Source organism: Podarcis liolepis (assembly GCF_965112155.1).
Source record: "Podarcis liolepis genome assembly, chromosome: 9".
In the NCBI taxonomy this organism is placed as follows: domain Eukaryota; kingdom Metazoa; phylum Chordata; class Lepidosauria; order Squamata; family Lacertidae; genus Podarcis; species Podarcis liolepis.
Window position 1 is genome coordinate 10,174,642 of NC_139564.1, and position 25,311 is coordinate 10,199,952.

The 25,311-nt window shown below is 45.3% G+C and overlaps 1 protein-coding gene across 5 annotated transcripts in view; it reads right to left on the reverse strand.

Moving 5' to 3' along the window:
* The window catches only part of LOC310685868 (protein FAM47E-like), a 239,843-nt gene extending 217,408 nt beyond the window's left edge, over window positions 1-22,435 (reverse strand). Inside the window, exons 1-9 of one of the 5 annotated variants that reach the window (XR_014515574.1) lie at window positions 22,251-22,434; window positions 21,630-22,011; window positions 16,637-16,800; window positions 11,790-11,940; window positions 7,462-7,659; window positions 6,557-6,700; window positions 4,602-4,679; window positions 1,636-2,190; window positions 87-1,592 (exon numbers count right to left, since the gene is read on the reverse strand). Coding sequence is in view for 3 of the 5 variants with exons in the window: in XM_083458919.1 (XP_083315045.1) it covers window positions 2,062-2,190; window positions 4,602-4,679; window positions 6,557-6,700; window positions 7,462-7,659; window positions 11,790-11,940; window positions 16,637-16,800; window positions 21,630-21,998 (1,233 nt within the window). In the remaining 2 variants the exon portion in view is untranslated. Of the gene's footprint in view, window positions 1-86; window positions 2,191-4,099; window positions 4,192-4,528; window positions 4,680-6,556; window positions 6,701-7,461; window positions 7,660-11,789; window positions 11,941-16,636; window positions 16,801-21,629; window positions 22,012-22,250 lie in introns of those variants that run through there. The other 4 variants (XR_014515575.1, XM_083458921.1, XM_083458919.1 and 1 more) reach the window with 4 other exon arrangements.
* Between the last annotated feature and the right edge of the window lie 2,876 nt (window positions 22,436-25,311).

Here is a 25,311-nt window from a genome sequence, read left to right on the forward strand (position 1 = left end):
CGGGAGGGAGTGTGATATAGTAGTTAGGGTGCTGGACTAGTGGAATTACCACATTCCCTTATTGGAGGTCAATAATAACAAGGTAATAAACCAATAAACATTTATTTTGCATGTGCAAAGTGGCAACCCCAATGCTGAGGTCGCTACAAAGGATTCAAACTGCAATACAAGCATAGCTATAGCAATGTAAATTAATCAAAACCACCCCTTCGTTACAGCCTTAAAGCATTTTGGGGACACTAAGCAACTAGCAGTTTATACCTTTTGACATGCTCAATTAGTCCTCTTTGTTGCAGCTACACTGTTTTGCAGCATGTAAAAGTTAAAGGTAAAGGACCCCTGACAGTTGAGTCCAGTCACAGACGACTCTGCGGTTGCGGCGTTCATCTCACTTTACAGGCCAAGGGAGCCGATGTTTGCCCACAGAAAGTTTTTCTGGGTCATGTGGCCAGCATGAATAAACCGCTTCTGGTGCAATGGGACACTGTGACAAAAAGTGTGCACGGAAGTGCATGGAAACACCATTTACCATCCCGCCGGAGCGGTACCTACCGTATTTTTTGCTCTATAATATGCACCAGACCACAAGACGCACCTAGTTTTTGGAGGAGGAAAACAAGAAAAAAAATATTCTGAATCTCAGAAGCCAGAACAGCAAGAGGGATCGCTGCGCAGTGAAAGCAGCAATCCCTCTTGCTGTTCTAGCTTCTGGGATAGCTGCACAGCCTGCATTCGCTCCATAAGATGCACACACATTTCCCCTTACTTTTTAGGAGGGAAAAAGTGAGTCTTCTAGAGCAAAAAATACTGTATTTACTTGCACTTTGATGTGCTTTCGAACTGCTAGGTTGGCAGGAGCTGGGACCAAGCAACAGGAGCTCACCCCGTTGCAGGGATTCGAACCACCGACCTTCTGATCGGCAAGTCCTAGGCTCTGTGGTTTAGACCACAGCACCACCTGTGTCCCTTTTGTACCATGAGTTATACATAAATGCTTAATCTGCCATTCTCTTTGAAGCTGGGAGGCCAGGATTCAAATCCCCTCTCGGCCATGAAGCTCACTTGGTGACTTTGGAGCAGTCGTTGCTTAGCCTAACCTACCTCACAGGGTTATTGTGAGGATGAAATGAAGAAAGGGAGTACTGTGTACTCTACCTTGAGCTCCTTGGCAGTAGTAGACCTTAGCAGTAGTTTCCTGTGGTTACCGAATCACTGTCGTTTCTGCTTTAAAATGCAAAACAGAATTGCAACTGGTTTTTCAACACTATAGCGGGACTACTGCATTTTGCCTGCATGTACAGCCTGCTGCATTTTCGCCCAAACAAGCAGGCTTGATGCAGCCATGTGGGTTGGGAAGGTTCTGTTCACCTAAAATGCACCATTTCTGGGGTCTTTTCCCCAACTCTCAATCCTTTTCATCACTTTTAAAATTTGTGCTGAAGTGCTTTTGTTATTTAAGCACTATTGTGCAATTAGTAATTCTATCTATCTGTCTATATCTATCATCTATATATATCTATCTATCTGTCTATTTATCTACGTATCATCTATATATATCTATCTATCATCTATCTATCTATCTATCTATCTATCTATCTATCTATCTATCTGTCTATCTATCATCTATCTATCTACCTATCAATCAATCATCTATCTATCTATCTATTCTAAAGTGTTCTGAAAGGTTTTGCTGGAAGATTTGGGGGAAGATAATAATTAAAATATTAGTAAAATGGTAGTAACCTGCCCAATAGGAGGATTCCTTTTTTAAAAAAAAGATTAATTAGTACAAAAACACTTTCATTTTAAGTGCTGTTGTGAAAACCCTCAAAACGACACCCCACATCTTCTGCCTGGTTCCTTCTTGCCTCCCCAATTCCACTGCCCCCCTAGGACACCTGGCTCCCTGCTATTGAACCTCAATTCCAGTCCCCCCCCCTCAAAACCAGCTTGTTCACCCCCACACCTCCCTCAACCCAGCCAGGCAATCACTCCAACCACTAGGCTGGCCTACAGTAGACCAACGCTCACTTAGGCTTCCTCTTGATAAGTTCTTTTATATTAATTCCCCATTGTTGATGCAAAATCTTCTCCGGGCTCTTCACACCTCTGAAGTTCATTCCTGGAGCGTCTCAGGGCCCCCACTCTTGGTCCAGCTGCTTCTTCTACAGCTAGCATCTGCTGCAAGAACTGGATCAAAACACACAGACTTTGGTTTGTTTTTTTAAAAAGGAGCTCTTCACTATTTTCTATAGTGTGTCTTTCACACCTCTCGACTACAACTCCCATCTGGAAGGGGCTGGTGGGGCTGTAGTCTAAAACCTATGGAGGGCACTAGGTTGCTGAAGGCCACTCCAGTGACTACAATCTAATCCTGTGTTTCTCCTTTGTTTGAGAGCCAGTGTGGTGTAGTGGTTAAGAGCGGTAGATTCGTAATCTGGTGAACCGAGTTCGCGTCTCCGCTCCTCCACATGCAGCTGCTGGGTGACCTTGGGCCAGTCACACTTCTTTGAAGTCTCTCAGCCCCACTCACCTCACAGAGTGTTTGTTGTGGGGGAGGAAGGGAAAGGAGAATGTTATCCGCTTTGAGACTCATTCGGGTAGTGATAAAGCGGGATAGCAGATCCAAACTCTCTTCTTTTCTAACTTGAGTCTGCAGCTGTTGTTGGACTACAACTCCCACCACCCCTAGCCGACTAGGGGTGATGGGAGCTGTAGTCGAACAACAGCTGGGGACCCGTGTTTGAGAAACACCTGCTCCAATATGGTATCTCCTCTGCCCTTTGAAACCCTAAGAGCCATAGGTGCCAACTCCCTGGGGCTCTTGAGTGCCTGAGCACCCACAAAATTCTCCATGAAGGAGCCGGGCACCCACAAATTTCAGCGCCAGGGCCATGCATGCTGCATAGCACCTATGGTCATGGGGTCAAGCTGGTACTCCTGCTATGTATAGACCAGCAAGTGCCAACGTGTTGCACCCCAGAATACAATTCCCAGCAGAGCCAGCCAGCATGGCTAATGGTCAGGGATGCTGGGAACTGGAGTCCATCAACATCTGGAGGCCATCCTGTTGAGGTCTGACTCATGAGGAGGCCCTCTTCCTCCTAAGGAAGAGCTCTGCTGGACCAAAATCTCATCTGTTCTAACATCCTGTTCTCGCAGTAGGGAACCAGATGCTTATGAGAAGCCCTTAAGCAGGAGATGAGCACAATTTTTAAAATTATTACATATTTTGTGTTTTTCATATTGTAGTTTAATATAAATAAATAAATCTTTATATCCTGCCCTCCCTGGCCAAAGTCGGGCTCAGGGCGGCTAACATCAAGTATACACGTAACATTAGTATAAAATCAAACAATAATCAAATTACCTCCTAAAAACAGGTCAAAATCAAATTCTAATTAGAAGGCTTTCCGCAGGGCTAGGGTTGGGAACAGTAAGTGCTCATCGGCCCAAGTGTTTACACTGATCTTATATGGGCCTGGGAGAATTCTGGGAGGCCACTTTCATATTAGTTCTTATACAAAATAAAAGGGGAGTCAGGCTGAGCCCTGACCAAAGGCCAGGTGGAACAGCTCTATCTTGCAGGCCCTGCAGAAAGATGTCAAATCCCGCAGGGCCCTGGTCTCTTGTGGCAGAGCGTTCCACCAGGCTGGGGCCACAGCCAAAAAGGCCCTGGCCCTGGTCAAGGTGAGCCTAATCTTTCTGAGGCCTGGGATCTCCAAGGTGTTATTATTTGTAGACCATAAGGTCCTCCGTGGGGCGTACCAGGAGAGGCGGTCCCGTAGGTACGAGAGGGTCCTAGGCCCCATATGTTGTGATCCGCTCTGAGATCCATGGATGAAGGAAGAAGAAGAGTTTGGATTTGATATCCCGCTTTATCACTACCCTAAGGAGTCTCAAAGCGGCTAACAATCTCCTTTCCCTTCCTCCCCCACAACAAACACTTTGTGGGGTGAGTGGGGCTGAGAGACTTCAAAGACATGTGACTGGCCCAAGGTCACCCAGCAGCTGCATGTGGAGGAGCGGGGAATCGAACCTGGTTCACCAGATTACGAGTCTACCACTCTTAACCACTACACCACACTGGCGGTATACGAATTTAATGTACACAATATAAATACTGCTGTCCTGACTTGGGATTCCCAGTGACTGGTTTTCAGAAGCATTTTCTGGCCCCCAAAACAATGCCTCAGTACAGTGGTGCCCCGCAAGATGAATGCCTCGCAAGACGGAAAACTCGCTAGACGAAAGAGTTTTCCGTTTTGGAGGTGCTTCACAAAACGAATTTCCTATGGGCTTGCTTCGCAAGACGACAATGTCTTGCGAGTTCCTGCTGGTTTTTTTCCCTCCCCCCCCTTTTTCTAAGCCGCTAAGCCGCTTAGCAGCTGATCCGATCAGCAGATAAGCCACTAAAAGCCGCTAATAGCGCTAATCCGCTAATCCGTCAATGGGCTTGCTTCGCAAGACAAAAAAACCGCTAGACGAAGAGAATCACAGAACGGATTCTTTTTGTCTTGCGAGGCACCACTGTATATAGAAAACGAGCAACCAAACTTGTTCTTGATCACTGATAATAAATGTGTGAGTCTAAGCCTTACATCTGGGATCCGGTAGCCTTTTCCTTCAAGGAATTCCTTAAAAGCGTACGTTCCATGAAGCTGCATTATCTCCATATCCTGGAAAGTCATTCCAAACCAAAGCATGTTAAGATGCACATTGAGAGAAATTTAAAGAATACCTAGCTATATATTGTGAGATAAGATAATTAGAAAATTCTTGGAAGTAATAAATAGGACTAGGAGTAGAACAAGAATATGTGGCATTTAATATTAAGGATTTGAATATTAATAAAGGTGAAGAGGTTAGTAAATGAAAGGAGTTAATATTATGAGAAATATGAATTTGGAGAACTGTTATACAGGTGATATAATGAAATTCAGTTAGAGTGGATTCGAGGAAGCCAGTCACCAATATAAAGAGATTTAGGTAGTTAACATTAATTTTCTTTCGTGTTTAGTTTATTGTAGTGTATTGTGTCTTTCTTGGTTGTGTGATGTGTTATGTTTTATTTGTGATAAATGTGGAAAATCAATAAAAAACATTGGGCAGGGGGGGAATGCACATTGAGGGACTATTTCCCCCCTCCCTTCCCTCACCCCAGCTCTTTTCTTCTTCTTCACCCCCTCTGCGTCTCTCCCTTTCCCTCACCTCTCCACTGAGTGCGAACACACACAAATGTATTATCTATGTTTCCAGGGCCCCCAAAAGTGGAACACTGGCCTGATGGGGCTAAGCATTCATTATGAGCAGGGCTATGCAGTCAGAGCAGGCATGATTCGCAACAGCCCCCATTAAGTTCAATGGCATTAAGTGTCTCGGATGCCAATATAAGCTAGCAAACCAGGCGCAAGGATTTTACCTTGACCTACAAAGCCCTAGGGACACGGGTGGCTTGCCGATCAGAAGGTTGGCGGTTCGAATCCCCATGATGGGGTGAGCTCCCGTTGCTCGGACCCTGCTCCTGCCAACCTAGCAGTTCGAAAGCACATCAAAGTGCAAGTAGATAAATAGGTACCACTCTGACGGGAAGGTAAACGGTGTTTACATGTGCTGCTCTGGTTTGCCAGAAGTGGCTTAGTCATGCTGGCCACATGACCCGGAAGCTGTACGCTGGCTCCCTCGGCCAGTAAAGTGAGATGAGCGCCACAACTCATCCATGACTGGACCTAATGGTCAGAGGTCCCTTTACCTTCACAAAGCCCTAAACAACTTGGACCTACAAGGCACTACATAGCCATTAATCTGTTGAGGTCTTCCTGGAGTGGCTGCAGCCAACAGATGTGCAAATTAAGTCCACTAGGGGGAGAGCCTTAACTGCAATTGTTAGGGATTCTGCAGGAGGGGGTAATATGTATCTGAGCACAGATCAGACCAAGATATACTATTGAAGGCGGCTGAGATGCTGCCGCTGCCTTTGCGTTCACTTTTCTGGTCCCATTTTGCTATCACCATCATCATTTTTACCCACCTTTCATCCTAAGGTCCCAGTATTCATACATCTTGTGACAGCTAACTGTAGGTCCCTGGTTTGACCATGCTTGTCTACATACGTGATATATATCACTCAGCCTGCAAACAGAAGTCCTCCTCCGAGGGCCTTCTGGTGGTTTCGTCACTGCGAGAAGCCAAGTTGCAGAGAACCAAGCAGAGGGCCTTCTCGGTAGTGGCACCCTCCCTGTGGAACCCTTCAGATGTCAAAGAGAAGAACAACTGCCACCAGACTTTTAGAAGACATCTGGAGGCAGCCCTGTTTAGGGAAGTTTTTAATGTTTGATGGTTTATTGTGCTTTATTGTGTGTGTGGTTTATTGTGTGTGTGGGAACCCAGCCAGATGGGCAGGGTATAAATAATAAAATTATTATTATTATTATTATTATTATTATTATTATTATTATACATCCCAATGTTACTCTCTCATTGACTGCATGACTGATGCGGAGTCTTTCACTTGGAAGAAGACACACACACCACACACCCAAATATTTGGCAATACCTTTTCACCCAATGCCCTCTTTGAATTCCTGGACCTTCTGTCTTTTGCTTTTGGATCTTCTAAAGGTTTCTGTTTCTTCCAAGTCTTTGGGTCCAGGTACCAGGCACCATACCTGATCTTCTCAGACTTGGATTGACAAGATTCCTGAATGATAATAATAATAATATTAAAACAATCTCATGTCTAATTGCATTTTTTTAAACGGCATCTCAAACACTGGGTGCCTCCAAACCATGGGTAGGCAAACTAAGGCCTGGGGGCCAGATCCAGCCCAATAGCCTTCTCAATCCGGCCTGCGGACGGTCTGGGGATCAGCGTGTTTTCACATGAGTAGACTGTGTGCTTTTATTTAAAACTCATCTCTGGGTTAGTTGTGGGGCATAGGAATTCATTCATTTTTCCCTCAAAAATATAGTCTGACTCACCACATGGTCTGAAGGACAGTGGACCAGCCCCCTGCTGAAAAAGTTTGCTGACCCCTGCGTCCAGACTGTCACTGTTAAGTTGTGGGTGAACATATCAGACGACACAGCGATTCTTCAAACAGCTCTTGTTCATTCACAGGCCAGAACAGAACTGAACTGAAGGGTTCAGCCAGCCTGCTTATATAGAGCTCCAGTACAACGTAACTGTAACAACTTTCTGTAACTATCCAATCACTGAACGTCACTTTCGATCCCTTATTTGCATATGTGGACCTGAACTAACTGCAGTATCCCCCTGCTGGCCCAGGGTGAGAACTTTAGTATATAACAGTCACCCTTTTGCAAGAGGGACTAGAGCACTTCAGTTGTATGCAACTGAAGCAGATTAAAGCACTCCTTTGCCCGAGCTCTTTGCTTTATCCCAAAGAACAGCATAGCAAGTACAAGATGACTAAACCTGGGGACCCAAGGGTTGCTTACCTTGGGATGGCTACCTTGCTGAGCATCGCTTCTCAGGGTGGTCTGGGGAAATGGCATCCCTACATACTTCCGCAACTCAGCAGGCAAATAGTTCAGCTCCTCGACGTGTATCGGGCCAGACAACGGGGGCTTGGTTTTGTAATTCGTATCAAAGAGGCTTATAATGGTGGCTTCATCAATGTCGTATTTCTCTCCACCCTGGGATGGTAATTCAAATAAAACAGGTATATATTTATATTATTTATATTATTTATAAATATATTCCAACAAAAGTGATATTTATTAACTCGAGTATATTTTCACCATTCACAATTGCAGATTAGCCTTGGTAAATATCGCTTGATGGAAAAAAATCATTTAATTTTTATCTTTATTTTAGGAATCTTAAGAATCAGTTTTAGGTCTTAACTGCATGAAATCTTGCAAGGAGGGCAACTTACAAAAAGCTTGGGCTCCTAGTGATTCAGAACTTAACCAGTCAAGGATCAGCTGCACCTAAGGAGTTCCCCATCGATCAGCTGGTTGGGACTGATGCCGAGCCCCACAATGGCTGCTTGCAGGCCCAGTTTGGATTCAGATCTATGGGGAACTCCTTAGTGAAGGCAATCCCAGCAGAACTTGCGGTCAGTGCTGGTCAAGGGGGCAGTCCCTTGTACCCTGAACACGCCCAACCTCATCTGATCTCAGAAGCTAAGCAGGATCAGGCCTGGTTAGTAGTTGGATAGGAGTTTTTATGAAGAGCAGTTAAAAAATTAATTAATTAATTAATTAAAATAAACAAAAGTGGATTCCCTTTTCCCTTTAACGCTGGGAAAATCTCCGGGAGAGCCCAGGTATGCTTTGAGAAGGTTTAAATTCCTTACATGATATTAGATAATTTATTTAATTTATACACTGCTTAATGTGTTAAAAATATCTCTAAGCAGTGTACAAAAAAACTAAAGCAACAGCAGACAACATAAAAGACTACAAATGTTGCATTAATACAAAGTTACTAAATATAAAAATTGGTATCAATTCATTTTCCTTCTGACACAGCCTCCCTCTCAGCCTCTAGGTTCTTGCCAAGGTCCAAACAAACTCTTAGCTCATCTCACGACAAGAAGAGTTGCTGGAAACGGTGGACATCACCCTAATTTGAAACTCTTGATTTGTTTTCTATGGGCAGGCCCAAGGTGGATATTGCTTCCTCAGCTGCCCCGGTGACGTAGCAAGGTCAGGTGGTACCCAGTGCGGAAAATTTCTTGTCACAAACACACCCCACATTGAAATCTAGTTGGACTCCCAAGAGACTGCAATTTACTCACAGTATAAAAATACTGGCTGTGATCTATCCATTGTCACTGCCAGGAGTTGTTGAGCATTTTTAGGGAAGGATTGACCAAAGTTGAGCTTTTTTTAGGGGAGGGTTGACCAAAGTTGTTCTCTCTCTCTCTCTCTCTCTCTCTCTCTCTCTCCTTCTCTCTCTCTCTTTTATTAAAGATTTTCTTGTTTTACAGAAGTAAGTGTAATGTCTCTCGTATTTTTTCCATGTAATATTTTTACAAATCCGTTTCATATGTTGAGACATTGGGGGGAGAGAAAAAAAGGGGATGGAGGGAGGGAAGATGGGTGGGGGTGGGGTCAGGTGGCGATGTTTCTATTATGCTTAATTGTAATGGATTTAGGGGTTGCTCGTGCGTAGGTTGCCGCCAACAGGTTAAACCCTTTCTGACTGAACAGCCTCCAGCATCGTGGCTGCCTCAGTCGCTAGCAGAATCCATCAGTGGGCGTTTCTTGAACCTTTTCCAGCATAAAAGTTGTTTGACGCCAAGTCTCCTCCTACTCTCCCTGCGCGGAAGTCTTCTGAGCAGGGAGGGTGTGGGCAACAGAGTACCCGTACTCTCTCCGCTGGTCTCCGGCAAGGAGTCTTGGAGCCTCCTCTCCGATTCCCCCATCTGCCCCCCTTCTCCACTGGTGTTACACTGATTTCCTTCCCCAGCAGATGGGCTGCCTCTCTCCCTACTGGGACCCTCTCCGGCATCCCTCTGGAGCCTTCCCTCCGCCTCTAGCTCCGATGGCAGTTCCCTGACATTAATGTATGTAGGGTTTGGTGTCAGCGTTGCTTGTGCTGTTCACTTGTGTTCCTTTGGTGGTGAGAGAGGTTGGGGTTGGCCTAGGGTGTGGTTGTTTGTTTGTGATTGGCTGTGGTGATCTTTGTTTTCATGTGTCAGTGGAGTGGGTGGGTGTTTTGGATCAGGTTAGCCATATTGATTTGTATGCTGTTGGTGGATTATTGTCATTGTCTTGATGGGATGTGTATGTGATAAAGGGGAACCATACCGGGGTAAAGGCGTCTTCTTCTGTTTGTCCCCGTGTCAGTTTCAGTTTATTGGTTAATTTTTCTAGTAGGGCTGTTTCCCATACTATTTGGTACCATTGGTTCATGCTTACTCCTGACAGGTCTCTCCAGTGTTTGGTTATAGTGTTTCTGGCTGCTGAAAGTAGGTGGGTTATGAGTTCTTTATGGTGTAAATGGGCATTGTTGTCTTGGAAGATGTTTAGTAGGGCCAATTCTGGGGTGATGTCTAAAACTTGCTTAGTTATTTTACATATTTCTCATGTGGCTGTTGTCCAGAATAGTTAGACTTTGGAGCACTCCCACCACATGTGGAGGTATGTGTCTGTGGAGGTGCACCCTCTCCAGCATTTTGGTGAGGTTCCTGGGTGTATTAGCACTAGTTTTCTTGGTGTTGGCCGAAGTTGTTGAGCTTTTTGGGGGGTTACAGGGTTTGGGTCATGACCTGAGGGAGCTTCTGCCTCTCTCCTTTCCTCCGCCCCCGCTTGTTTGCTCACCAGCCTCCTTCCCGTCATCTCCCTGCCTGCTTGCATGCCTCCTCCAGCAGCCCGGGAGCGCGGGGCTGTCAAAACAAAGGGGGGAGGGCCACCGAAGGCCGCCGGCAAAGTGGCTCAACTCCCCCCTTGCCCCAATGGTTTGGGGTAGGCAGGAGTCACGGGCAGGTGGCGGGCCGAATGTCACCCCTCTCAGTGATGACACCTGGTGCGGTCCGCACCCACCTTGCTCCACCCCTGAGCTGCCCACAATTGTGTCCCATTCAGATGCCCTCTCCACACCCAGGTCCAGTTACAGCAGGTTTGTTGAGCTTCCCAGGGGCTCCAAAGGGTGGGGAGAGGGGGCCCCTCCACTCACAGCTCTTTCCTCACCCCCTGGTCCTCTCTTCCTCCTCCAACTGATATGACTTGATGAGCAACACCTCTCAGGCTGGAGCTTAAACTGTTCTGGATTTTGCTAAAGTTGAAATGCATCAATTTTGACAGGAAAACATGGCAGGAAATGCAAATACAAACACTGCATATTCTGAGAGAAAATACAAATTTGAGAGTAATTTTAAAACACACAGATTAATGGGAAAATGAAATGAAAAGGTCTGAAAATAACACGGAACAGAAATGGTCAGATTCACTTATCCCCAGTGCAGAATCACAACAGGAAAGAGAGGAAGCTGCCTTATATTGAGTCAGACCATTGGTCCATCAAACTCAATATTTTCTGCGCTGACCAGCAGTAGCTCTCCAGGGTTTCAGAGAGGGAGGTATTTCTCAGTGTTACCTGGAGATGTTGGGAATTTACCGTATTTTTCGCTCTATAGGACGCACCCGACCATAGGACGCACCTTGTTTTGGGGAAGAACAAGGGGAAAAAATTCTCCCCCTCTCTGCTCAGCACCCCTTCAGCGAAGCGGCAGGAGAAACGGTGCCCCTTCCATTTCTCCTCCCGCTTGGCTGAAGGGGCGCTACGCAACTCTCCCTCTGCTGAAGCCAGGAGAGTCTTGCTCTCCCAGCTTCAGCAAAAGGAACCCGAAGCCTGCAGAGCGCAGCAGGACCTCCCGCTGCACTCCGGAGGCTTCAGGCGGCTATCCCTGAAGCCTGGAGAGCGAGAGGGGTCAGTGCGCACCGACCCCTCTCGCTCTCCAGGCTTCAGCGAAAGCAACGCGAAGCCAAGGAGCGCAGAGGGAGCGCTCCCTCTGCGCTCCGGAGGCTTCGCGTTGCTATCACTGAAGCCAAGGAGCCTGCATTCGCTCCATAGGACGCACACACATTTCCCCTTAATTTTTGGAGGGGGGAAGTGTGTCCTATAGAGCAAAAAATACGGTAATTTTGGACCTTCTGCAATGTATGCAATGCTCTGCCACAGAGTTACAGACCTTCCGGACAAGTCAATCCTTGCTTTTGCAGTTCCCCACATGCAACACTGAGACATTAATCTGTAGCATAAAACCTACTTTTGGCCTTTCAGCAAGATTGCATGCAGGGATTATTTTGCTCACCAGAGAATCAAACCACCTGCAGAACTCCTTCGCAGCTTGTTTCACATTCTCGCCAACGGTAGGGACATAATTCATCCTGGCCTCTCTTTCTCTTGCTGCTGTTTCCGTTTTAGTGAACCACTTGTAAGGGTCCTTGCCTTTGGGATCCTTGCTGTTGGAAGCAATTGCAGAACGAAACCATTAACGGTGCAACCCATTCCTTTGTTTGTTTGTTTGTTTGTTTGTTTGTTTGTTTGTTTGTTTGTTTGTTAAATTTTTGTTAAGTTGTGGGTGAACATATCAGACGACACAGTGATTCTTCAAACAGCTCTTGTTTATTCAGAGGCCAGAACAGAACTGAGCTGAAGGGTTCAGTCAGCCTGCTTATATACAGCTCCAGTACAACGTAACTGTAACAACTTTCTAAAACTATCCAATCACTGAATGTCACTTTCGATCCCTTATTTGCATAACTATCTACAGTATCCCCCTGCTCTCATAACACTAGAACTTTTTAAAATAGGGGGAGGAGGTAAAAGACCCCTGGAGGGTTAAGTCCACTCAAAGGCGACTATGGGGTTGTGGCGCTCATCTCGCTTCAGGCAGAGGGAGCCGGCGTTTATCCACTGACAGCTTTCTGGGTCATGTGGCCAGCATGAATAAACCGCTTCTGGTGCAATGGGACACTGTGACAAAAACGAGAGTACACAGAAACACCGTTTGCCTTCCTGCCAGAGTGGTACTTATTTATCTACTTGCACTTTGACGTGCTTTCGAACTGCTAGGTTGGCAGGAGCAGGGTCCGAGCAACGGGAGCTCACCCCATCATGGGGATTCCTTTTTGCATATTATTGTTCTTCTTCCATATTTGTCCATTTTTGTCCATAGAATGTTTGTACACAAATAAATCCTTCTATTTACACAATTCTTGTTGTCTATCTATATTCATTTGCAACTACTATTAGTTACATTTGTCATGTTATACATTTTGCTTCTTGTTATTTTTATTATCCAGTAAATTTCTTTGTATTTCATATTATGAGGTTTATTTCAGTTCTACTGGTTTCATTATTTCACCTTATCTTTACGATATACAACCTAAATTTTTCCCATGAGAATCAGGCTAATTCAAATTGAAGGCCAGGCGGAATAGCTCTGTCTTACAGGCCCTGCAGAAGGAGATCAAGTCTATGTTTATGTTCTTCTTCCACAGTCTAAATGACCCCTCCAATACTGAATGCCTGCCTAGAAGCTTCTTCTGCTGGAGAAATGTTTCCTACCAGTTATCACAGCTACCAGTTTTCCCAGTAGTGATGTATGGAAGTGAGAGCTGGACCATAAAGAAAGCTGATTGCCAAAGAATTGATGCTTTTGAATTATGGTGCTGGAGGAGACTCTTGAGAGTCCCATGGACTGCAAGAAGATCAAACCTCTCCATTTTTAAGGAAATCAGCCCCGAGAACTCACTGGAAGGACAGATCCTAAAGCTGAGGCTCCAATACTTTGGCCACCTCATGAGAAGAGAAGACTCCCTGGAAAAGACCCTGATGTTGGGGAAGATTGAGGGCACAAGGAGAAGGGGACGACAGAGGACGAGATGGTTGGATAGTGTTGTCGAAGCTACTAACATGAGTTTGTGGCAGGCAGTGGAAGACAGGAGTGCTTGGCGTGTTCTGGTCCAGCTGGAGGGAGCAATGCTTCTGAAGACCAGTTGCTGGAAACCAAAGTAGGGGGTAGAGTCCTGAGATCCTTCTTGAGGGTTTCTCACAGGCATCTTGTTGGTCATTGTGAGAAGAGGAAGCTGAAGTAGATGGACCAGTGACCTGATCTAGCAGGCTCTTCTTCTCTGAGTCTACCTGTTATGTACTGAGTTGAATAGGATCCAAACTGCAGCAGTCTGATTGGTCCTAGAACAAGAGGATTCAGAATGCAGCAGTCTGATTGGTCCTAAAACAATGTAGCAGTATGATTGGTCGGCAGGAGCCACCCAATCCAGCTCCAGATAGAAGTGAATCTACAACCTGATTGGCCTACAGGAGAATTCCCGAATTAGCCAATTACATGCAGCCCATTGTGTAAATAATGTATATAAAGCAGATACTTTGAGGGGACTTCCATTCCTCCTCACCACTATGAGCTGAATAAAGAGCATGAAATCCACTCTCAACTCTGAGTATATTTCACTACCGTTTTCTCTTTCTCCAGCTGATTGCCAGCCCTTGCATAGGATTTTGCAGGTGCCACCAATCAACTGATCAGTGCTGCCTGCACTGGACCCATTGAACTCCACAAGGTGGCATTCAAGAGCCAGGCAGTGCATCTGTGGTTCAAGTTTTACACTGGCCTTCAGACAGACTGAACCAACCTTAAGCACGGCAAAATTACACGCTGCAGCAGATCTATGTGGAAAATGTATGTCCTTGTGCTATAAAGCAGGATGACAGAGGGCAACTTCAAGGGGGCAGAGGAACCTTCCCTGCACCTCACTGCCCATCTCTCCACAAGTGCTTTGCCCCTGGTGTTTTTTCTTAATATGGTTCTGAGACCAGAAGTAATCCTTGACAGGAGAAAATACATTTGGGGTGAAACAATTTCAGGGAAGTCAGGCAGGGGAACGTGAACAGAAACATCTGGAGATGCCTTCTACCATGTCAGACCACTGGTCCATATAGCTCCATATTGTCTGTCACATTATGGTTGTCCGTAAAGTAGAACAAAAATAAGCCAGAACATTTATTGTAGAAAAAGTCGTGGGATTTCAGCAGGAAGTTGTGGGGTGTGCAGTTACTGGAAATAGACCACCCCCAAAACTTTGGCACATGCAAACTGCTCCTATGAGGGGGGGAAATAGACAAGGCCTGTGCTGGGCCCAGGGGTAACCCGTGAAACGCAGCCCAGGACGGGTCCAGAATCGGGAGATTCCGCTAGGAGTCAGTCCGACAAGGCCAAGGCAGGAAACCAGGCAAGGACAGGGGCAGAATCTAGCATACAACAATGTTTCTCCCGCAACCTGGGACGGGGTCCGACAGCCTTTTATCTTTGTCGGGGTAGCGGCCGATCCTGATCCCCTGGCGACTCACCTCCCTGTTTCACCCAAAGGCGAGCACTCCTCCTGCGAGTCTCTCCTTCTCTCAGACCTTAGTCCCTGCAGTTCGGGAGGCATCTGTGGGTTACTAGACCCAGGGGCCACCTCAGCCTCCCCTGACCCAACCGGTAGTGGAGCAGATGTAAGTGATGGCACAGCAGAAGGCAATGAGGTCATCCCTGCATCTGGAGCCAGGGCAGGCTTGGCCCAGCTGGTGTTTGTTGCAGGGGAACCTGTGCAGACTGGGACTCTTCAGGATCAGGCCCCAGACTTGGTTCAGATGATGCCTGAGGCAAAGGATCCGCTGCAGACTGAGTCTCCTCTGGTTCCGAGTCTGAGCCCAAGTCCCAGGCCATCACATGGCCTAACCGTGTAAACTGCTTCATAGTTCCCAGCAGTCCCTCAGGGTCTTGTTCCAGGTGTTGGGTGTGCAACAGAGACAGAGCTGACTATCACTTAATATGGGAAGGTTTCAGGTTTTCTTGCTTTCATTTGAGCAAGATGGGAAGCAGATGGATCTTGGCAGTGTAAGGAGAGAGCAACTGTTGAATAATAATAGGGTATGTGGGGAGTTTTGTGTTCAGATTAGTTTTGAGTAGAGTACATGTGAATGGTTTTGGTGATTGTGTTATTATTATATGTGCGCTTTTAGGTAGTATTTGTGAGATTTTCCAGATGATACATATATTGTAATTATGTTCCCTTTTCATAAATGTATCTTGATGCTCTGTGTACAATTTGAATTTGTGGCTCTTATTTATGTTACTTATGTACATTGTTTTCAGATATCTTTGTTGCTTAATCACGTTTCTTATAGCGCAACTATAGGAGGAGGACGACGAAGAGCATTGTTTTGTATTGTATGTGGAATTTGTACATATTTTTTCATTGGGATGTGTAAACTGCTTAGAGATTTCTCTTGAAATATGAAGTGGTATACAAGATAGATAGATAGATAGATAGATAGATAGATAGATAGATAGATAGATAGATGATAGGAAGTGGAATCACATATGACTGTCCCAATAGCATCTTGAGAACAAATCATCATGTTATTTAGAGGATCCCATAATCTGTCAAGTATCACAGGACCCTTGTTTTTTGCTGTCCACATTATTAGGTGCTGCAGCTATGGGATAACGAACCTCATTTAACCAACAAGCTTAAGTCTAATTAATGCATGAAGGAGTTAATACCATAGAGCAAGCTGTCCTGCCAGGCTTTATTCACCTTAGGAAGGACCTTCAGTCAGCCTGAGGAGCTCAGAATGTGAAGGGACTAAGCTGGTTGCTCCAGCTTAGCCACATGGCTCTCACAAGCCACTCTTGAGTTCCAATCCTATCCAATAATTAGGAACTTTCACCACTGTAATTAAGCCAGGTATGACTGCCTATGCAGCTTTTCCTGACTGCTGTAAGGAAAAGCATTTGAAACTAATATTGGAAGAAGTTGTGAGTAAACAAATTTTAACATACCTACCTGTGTTTTTTTCTATGCTAGGGGAAGAGGGAAGTGTTGGAACTCACAAGGACATATTTTAAAGGATGAACAGCCTATATTTCCCTGCTTTACTTTGCCACTTATTTCATTATTTTAATTCTCTGCTGGAGTTCTCCTTTGGTGTAAGAACCTGCCCCAAACATGGATCTTGGCATTCAGGGAATTCTGGCTTATATATGGTACCTATATTTTCCTTACCACCACCGCCATCATTATTTCAGTACCTTCATCCTTTCAGAAGCGTCCCATCATGCTCTTTTGCTGTGTGATCCCTGACACTCACCAGCCAATGAGCATGGCCCCTGGTTGCTTCTTTCTTTTGTCCTCCAACTGAGACGGAACTGCAGAGGGAACTGGGTGCTCCTGTGTAATGTCAGCATCAGCAACAACATCTTCATTCATCGGAAGCATCTCTGGGTCCAAGATGCTTAGAACTTCCTTGAAAAGCTAAGAATAAAACAAGCCAAAAATAATTCCTCGGTGTAAATGGAACAAGAGTTTGGCTTCCTTGGACAACATTTGAGCCAGCCCTCATTGAGGTATCAGTCGCTGGCTTTTATTTTACTTTTATTTATTTATTTAAAAGGATTCATATACTCCTTAAAATTTGGAAAAAAAAGTCTGTGATGCATTACATTCCTCTTTGTTTATTTGCACAAAATTTGCACACAGGTTGTAGGATGTTGCTGTTTATTGGGCATTGCCATTCATCATTATGTGAGATGGGATGTATCTGCCCAATCCAATATTTTTCCAAGTTGGCACCCCTGGGGGACAACTCTTTTTAAAAATTAAGGATAAATTGATTGCACTATGGCACAATCATAGGAAATGTAGAGATCACCATAGGAAATGTTTTATAGAAGTTCACCACTAATGCAGGGATGGATGATGAAGGCAGTATGAACCTTACCAGAGTAAGTGGTCCAAGCATGACACTATTATGATGAGTCATGAGAATGAGTCATCAATGCTAGATCACCCTCTCCTGGGACAGATGAGAACAGCAAGCCTGGAGTGTGACCTCCTACATGCGTTGGACCAAGGACGTGTGGGGACAGTCCCAGGCATGCTGATAGACCTGGGAACCACGATATGGAAATTAAGTGGCACTTATAATGCATAGCAATGTTTTCTGCTTGATGTTTCAGTTTTGTACCTAGTAAGACAATTTGAATGCATTTATCAGTTCTTTGACCTTGAAAGGAGTTCACAGATCAGTTTCATTCAATTCTGGGGGACAGATGTCAGAATATACTTCGCCATTAAGAAATTGTGAATTAAAAACTTGTTTAAAAGAAACCTTCCACTTACCAGCCATAATATGTGCATCGACCTCAGCTTTCCATTGCTCAGATTTTTATGCTACTAAGGCCCAGAATTTAACTGCATCGCTCCCAACTGCAGCTTGTTCCAGTTCTTGGCAAAGTTGTTTGCAACGAAGCACATTTTTACTTTTAGCAAATGTTTGTATTTCCTTCCTTGTTGCACCATTTCTATTACCCATATTTCATTTCCCAATTGTCTGGTCTGCCTTGCTAATCTATTTAGCTCCTGTTTCTTTTTCCTACATTCCTCATCAGGAATCCCTCGGCTGGGAAGGGAGGCTTCCCGTTGCCTAACTGAGAGATCCCTCCCCCCTCCTGCTTGCACGCAAGCTCTGATAGGCAGCTGAAGCCTCCCTTCACAGCTGAGAGATCCCTGCCCCGCTCCTGCTTGCACGCCAGTAGGAGTTGGGAGGCTGCTCCGATAGGCAGCATGAAGCCTCCCTTCGCAGCTTACTTGCTGGGGTCAGGGAAGGTGGAGGCAGCCCGGAAGCTGCATCTTCGAGCCCCCGCACCACCATCATATGGGGACTTCCCAGCAGCTCCTGAACCCAGCCAGAGCCAACTGCTCTTGGCTGCTGAGACTGCCACTGCTGCATTTCCCAGGGACATTAGATGAAATCCGGGGACATTCCAGGGATGGAATTTGTCCAGGGACTTATTCGCAAATCCGGGGACTGTCCCTGGGAAATAAGGTTACCAGATGTCCCCATCTCAGGAGGAAGGGATTTTGTGCCTCTGGTGATATATATACCACCTTAGCTGGCGTGGGATGATGGGGACATAGTTTGCAATTCTGCTTCAGGTTGTATATTAGAGGAAACAGCAGAGAACATGTGGATGTCATGAGACATTTGCACTAAATGCTGTTGAATTTTCATGAGGATCTTTTTTTAAATTCACGAACTGATACGGAAATGTGGAAAAGTGAAGACTGGAAAAATGAGAAACCAAAACTGACAGACTCTCCCATCCCTATCTAATGTAAGATCCAGCCACCAGCATGGTGTATGAATTTTGGTCAGTTGTCTTTAAAGAAATAGAATCAATTTGTAGTATGAAAATTGTACAATCCCCTCTCTTAGTTCTGCTGGGGAATATAGATGAATCAAATCAGCAATTATGCAACTGGGGGTGCCTAATCTTTCTTCTAGCTGCTGCGGGCCTTATAATTGCCAAACATTGATATTCTGCCATGGGACTGTCATTAGACTCTTGGTATATGCAATGGTCATTTGGATATTGTGAGTACAGTGGTACCTCAGGTTAAGTACTTAATTCATTCCGGAGGTCCGTACTTAACCTGAAAGTGTTCTTAACCTGAAGCATCACTTTAGCTAATGGGGCCTCCAGCTGCTGCCGCGCCGCCAGAGCCCGATTTCTGTTCTCATCCTGAAGCAAAGTTCTTAACCTGAAGCACTATTTCTGGGTTAGCAGAGTCTGTAACCTGAAGCATATGTAACCTGAAGCGTATGTAACCTGAGGTACCACTGTATTATGTTTTTAAAAAGGAAATTTATGGGATTTTCCAAGGAAATGGCAAACCTTGATTAGCTGAGGGTTGGAATACAGGCTGGCATCTTGATGCCAACAACATTCTACAGTTGCTGCTGCTGGTGGGGAAATATTTGCATCTGTGAGCAGGACCACAAGAAAATCCCATTTGGAAGCTGCCAAAACTTCTTTCTACAAACAAGCGTAGATGTAAGGAAACTTCTCAGAAATGCATTAGAAATAATGGAGCTCATTGTGAGCTGGGCCTATGATCCTTATAAACAAAATTCAGGAAAGTGCATAGGAATAATGATAGCCTTTCAGTTTGGACCACAAACTGCGCCAAGGGAGTGATGGCTTCAGTTTCGGGTTGGCTTCAGTCTATTATGAGCATGGTTCTTTGATGCCCCTTGCAACATCAGTAAAAGTCCCCTGCAGTAAGAACTCTGTTCCTCAACCATATTTGTGAGGTGTGAGAGCCCGAAAAGGGAAGTTCCGCTCATTTGTATTTTACAGAGAATCCCCTGTTGGTATCGGGTGAGAGATATAGCAAACAATGTCGGTGGTGCACAGCAGATTATTCCTTTCACTAACTCCCCTTCAGTGGTGAAATCTCAGTGGTAAAGCATCTTGCTTTGCATGCAAATTGTGATTAGATGTTTTCTATCTACCCGCGGACTGTCTCGCCAGAGTGGTGCATGCTCTGGTTATCTCCCGCTTGGACTACTGCAATGCGCTCTACGTGGGGCTACCTTTGAAGGTGACCCGGAAACTACAACTAATCCAGAATGCAGCAGCCAGACTGGTGACTGGGAGCAGCCGCCGAGACCATATAACACCGGTCTTGAAAGACCTACATTGGCTCCCAGTACGTTTCCAAGCACAATTCAAAGTGTTGGTGCTGACCTTTAAAGCCCTAAACGGCCTCGGCCCAGTATACCTGAAGGAGCGTCTCCACCTCCATCATTCTACCCGGACACTGAGATCCAGCACCGAGGGCCTTCTGGCGGTTCCCTCACTGCGAGAAGCCAGGTTACAGGGAACCAGGCAGAAGGCCTTCTCGGTGGTGGCGCCTTCCCTGTGGAACGTCCTCCCACCAGATGTCAAAGAGAACAACAACAACCAGACTTTTAGAAGACATCTGAAGGCAGCCCTGTTTAGGGAAGCTTTTAATGTTTGATGTATCACAGTATTTTAATATTCTTTTGGAAGCCGCCCAGAGTGGCTGGGGAAACCCAGCCAGATGGGCGGGGTATAAATAAATTATTATTATTATTATTATTATTATTATTATTATTATTATTATTATTATTATTATTTCTCATTCGCTGGCCTGTGCCCCTTTGGGTGGAAGGAGGGAATATAACTTTATAATATCATCATCCAAATCAAATACCAGCAAATTTAAGCTGTGCGATTAAATGTGACCTGTAGCTCTTGCAAACAATCCCACTTCCCCAAAGGACTAGACTGTTTGCAAGAAGGAAAGTGATAGAAAAAGGCAATGGAAAGTGTGGATAGTGCCTGCTTCAACACAATGTCATTTAAGTTGCCCACAAACTGATCAGGATGCATGCGCAATAAACAAGTGAGCTGGAAACAGCCTGTGTCACAATTAGGGACAGGCAAATCTGTCAAGTTGATTTTCTCTCAGTTTCTTATTTTTCCAATCTTCTCCACATTTCCACATCTGTCTGCAATTTTTTAAAAAGAGTCCTCATTAATATTTGTCAGCAGCTTGCTTTAAATTTCTCCTAATGTATACAATTTTCTATACGACTTTGCCTAATACTGTATAATGCATTTTTGCATGCCGTTTTAATTAACAGACCCACTTTTATGCATGCATTTAGTACAGTGGTACCTCAGGTTAAGAACTTAATTTGTTCTGCAGGTCCGTTCTTAACCTGAAACTGCTCTTAATCTGAGGTACCACTTTAGCTAATGGGGCCTCCCGCTGCCGCAGCGCGATTTCTGTTCTCCTCATGAAGCAAAGTTCTTAACCCGAGGTACTATTTCTGGGTTAGCGGAGTCTGTAACCTGAAGCGCCTGTAACCCGAAGTACCACTGTACATGCATTTTTCTACGCATTGCTTGTTCAGAAAACTGCCTTTAAAAATTAAGAGAATGGTAGTTTTACCATGTGTTGTGTGAATGTCAAAGTGGGTTTCATTTCATGTGTTGCTGCAGGAAGTGTGCACTAGGTAGATTTGCCTTTCTATGTGACCTGAAACAAAATCCTCCCCCATTCGTCCTGTTGTTTAGTGGGAATCTCCTTTCTTGTAACTTTAAGCTATTGGTTCGAGTCCTAACCAGGAGAAAAGAAACTTCCTCATCCATCTTCCATGTGACAGCCCTTAAGATATTTGCAGATGGCTACCATATCTTCATATGACAAGCCTTTAGATTTGTTTCAGTATTAGCTGAAATAATTTTTGCACAAATGCTGAACCTTACCTCTGGTGGAATGCTTTCTTCTAGATGAGGGTATAGTGCTAAGGGGTGCTGGCTAAGGCAATATTCAATTTGAGCAATGTAGTCCCTTCTGGCTTGCAGATTTGGGCTGATTTTGGAGGTCTTCGTCTGGGGCTTGGTCAGCATTCTTTTGGGCCTCTGTTGCATTTTGCCTGGGTCCTCAGGTTTACTAGGGAGAATAATAGGGGTGAGCTCCTTTGGACGTCGGATGACAATGTTGTCACAAGGAGGAGGGAAACCGTCCCTGAAATCGTCCAAGCCATTTTTCAGGAAACGCCAGCGCTGGCCGTTTAAGGAATCCAAAAGCCCGGATTTGTTAAGGGAACGCTTTTGAAAGCATTTAAAGGGCATTTTCTCCTTGCATCTGGAAAACAACAACACTATGTTAATAACAACAACAACAACAACAATAAATAAATAAATACATGGTTCCAACCACCAAACTTGCAGTATCAAACTGAAGTTTGTAGATTATATTTACAATGTAAAAAGATGGAATTTACCACACAACCCCAGGCCATATTTCTATGGGGCTTAGACCGGGTATGTTTTCTTAGAACTACAACTGTTCTTAGCTAAAATTGCAATTGGAAGAATACATACCAGCAGGTGAAAGTAGCAAAATTCCACACAAAATCTGGCACCTAAGACGTGTGCAAATATTGTATCAGACGTTGGCTGGCTGGCTTCAGAGTATTCACAAAGCAGCAAATCTTTGCCTCCCGGTAAAAAGGAGACAACTGAGCGCCGTTAAGCATGTGTGCTTGGTGTGTTAGGGCTTGGTTGTTGTGGCAACCGAACTCTGCCGAGCTGGTTCATTCACGGCAGCAAATTTTCTACAGGCAGGGACGAAGAGGATTTACCCGCCTTTTATGCTGTAAGGAAGTAACCTGATAACACCAGTGTTAACAGAGAAATCTGAGGGCTCCCTTGGACAAAAAACAAGGACACCAGTCAGGAATACCAGAGCAAAACAGCAGCTTGGTCTTTATTGAAGACTGTCGTGACAGGACTCCCACCTGCCTGAAGGTGGAACAAGATGGAAGCCCCGAACAAAAGAGAACCCAAACTTTTATTAGCTGCGAATCCCCATGCTACACCCCCACAAACTACATCACTAATACATCATGGTTACATCATGAAAGGGGAGGTCTGGTGGCCGTAATCTGAGCATCCTGGACCCTGCCCCATGGTTCTCCTTGCCCTCCACCAAACACCCATCAAGTGTAACAAAAAATATATTTACATTTCCCTGTTTCCCAGCCAAGTTAATCACACCCTTTTGTCTTCATCTGGGTTTGTTATTTCTGGAATGGCTACCTGTCTGGTACTCAGGTATCAGGATGCCAGGAATTATCACTCAGGCAGAGGAGCTGCTGAGTAGCTGACCTCACATGTCTACAATATATGAATTTCTGAAGTTTTCCCAGTGAGCCATAGATACATCTATCAGTGAATTGTTACATTTGGTATCCTGCAGCAAAGGCCCTTTGAATAGATAGGAGGAAACTGTGATGAAGTGTTTTGTGGGGACAAATCACAAAAGTCACAAAAGGGATTGTGCTGATTTTGGTAGTGGACTGCATGTGCATGATATCTGCTGGAGGGGCAAACCCCCCAACCTATACATAAATTCCTGCAGCACCAGCAGAGGAAACCTTGACGGTCTTGATCCAGAGAGCTCCACTCACAGCATGCTAGGTCAGACTGAGGGCCACATTCCCTTGCAAGCAGCATTGCAGGGGCCACAAACCATTGGTGTGTGTGTGTGTGTGGCAAGCATAGATGTGGGGGGCCAGACAGGCACTGCTCTCCATCCTAGCAAGCAAGACATTGTCAGAGTTCAAGGATACATTTCAGCCACATAAAATGAGGAGAGCAAGGAGAGTCAGAGAGAGATAGAGGCTTCACGTTCTCCATCTCTTCACTAAAGGAACATGCAACTTGGAGGGTGTGTTACAATAATTCTTAGGTCCCAAATATAAAATAAATGTCCATAATTGTACAAGGCAAACACATACACATGAGTATTTAAACCACATGTCTGAAATACTACAGTGGTACCTCTAGTTGCGAACAGGATCCATTCCGGAAGCCTGTTCGCAACATGAGCAGAACGCAACCCGCGTCTGCGCGTGCTGCAATTCGCCGCTTCTGCGCATGCGCGAGCAGCGAAACCCGAAAGTAACCCTTTCTGGTACTTCTGGGTCGCTGCGGGACGCAACCTGAAAATTCTCAACCTGAAGCAAACATAACAAGAGGTATGACTGTACAGTGGTACCTCGGGTTAAGTACTTAATTCGTTCTGGAGATCCGTTCTTCACCTGAAACTGTTCTTAACCTGAAGCACCACTTTAGCTAATGGGGCCTCCTGCTGCTGCCACGCCGCCGGAGCACAATTTCTGTTCTCATCCTGAAGCAAAGTTCTTAACCTGAGGTAATATTTCTGGGTTAGCGGAGTCTGTAACCTGAAGTGTATGTAACCTGAAGTTTATGTAACCTGAGGTACCACTGTACAGGAGAGCAATACTGAAGCCATTTTGACTCTCCCAAATTGACCTCAGATATTTCTCTGCAAGGAGGAAGTAAATCGGAAAAGCTTTCCAGTTGTCTTTGGACTGTAAGGCCATTTCCCTGCAAATACAGTCTGGAAAGTATATGTTAAGCTGAGCAAACTATCAATAGGTGTAAGAGATCCAGGAACTAAGTATTTACCATCTCATGGCCAGGCTACCCAGAAAATGCAATCAAGTAAGGCATGATCAGGTATCCTGGCAGACAGGAGAGAAGCAACACTATCAAATTTCTGCTGAAGACTGCCTCCTGTGATGTATGTATGATGTTTCGGGGGGGGGGGGTGGTCTTGGGGTACAAGGTGGGCAATTTCAAAAGTCTTTATAGGGGCTTGCGCACCATCATTCTGGGTCTCTCCTACCTCCTTGCAAGGAGGGGAGGGAACTCTGTTGAAAAATAAAGATCTGCCTTGCTTTCTATGGATCTTGCCTCCATCCATTCATCTGTGACCAGTTCTTATGCTTCCACTTGCTTCAAACTGTGCAATATTTAATATCTGCAACAGAGGTCGGTTCCACACAATAGCAGAATCGGGCCTTTAGTGTGCTGGTACCTTTCCTGTGGAACTCCATCCCACCCTATATCAGAGGGGCACCTTCCCTATTGTCTTTCCAGCACTTGCTAAAGGTATTTCCAGTGGCGTAGCGTGGGGGGTGCAGGGGGGCCCGGCCGCACCGGGCGCAACATCTGGGGGTTAGGGTTAGGAGGCGCAAATCTACGGGTTAGGGGGTGCAGATCCAAGGGTTAGGGGGCGCAAATTACTTGCCTTGCCCCGGGTGCTGACAACCCACGCTACGCCACTGGGTATTCCCCTTTCAACAAGCTTTCTAAATTGAGATCTTTATCCCAGCAGGGATCTGTCTTGGATTTGAATTGCTTTTATGTCTAAGCCATGGTTGGTTTAAACATAGACAGATAGCTACAGGTAGTATTTGAGAGTTTTTTAAATTGCTTTCATGCATGCAGTTAACTGTTTTTATACAGTGGTTAAGTACTTAATTCGTTCTGGAGGTCCGTTCTTCACCTGAAACTGTTCTTAACCTGAAGCACCACTTTAGCTAATGGGGCCTCCTGCTGCTGCCACGCCGCC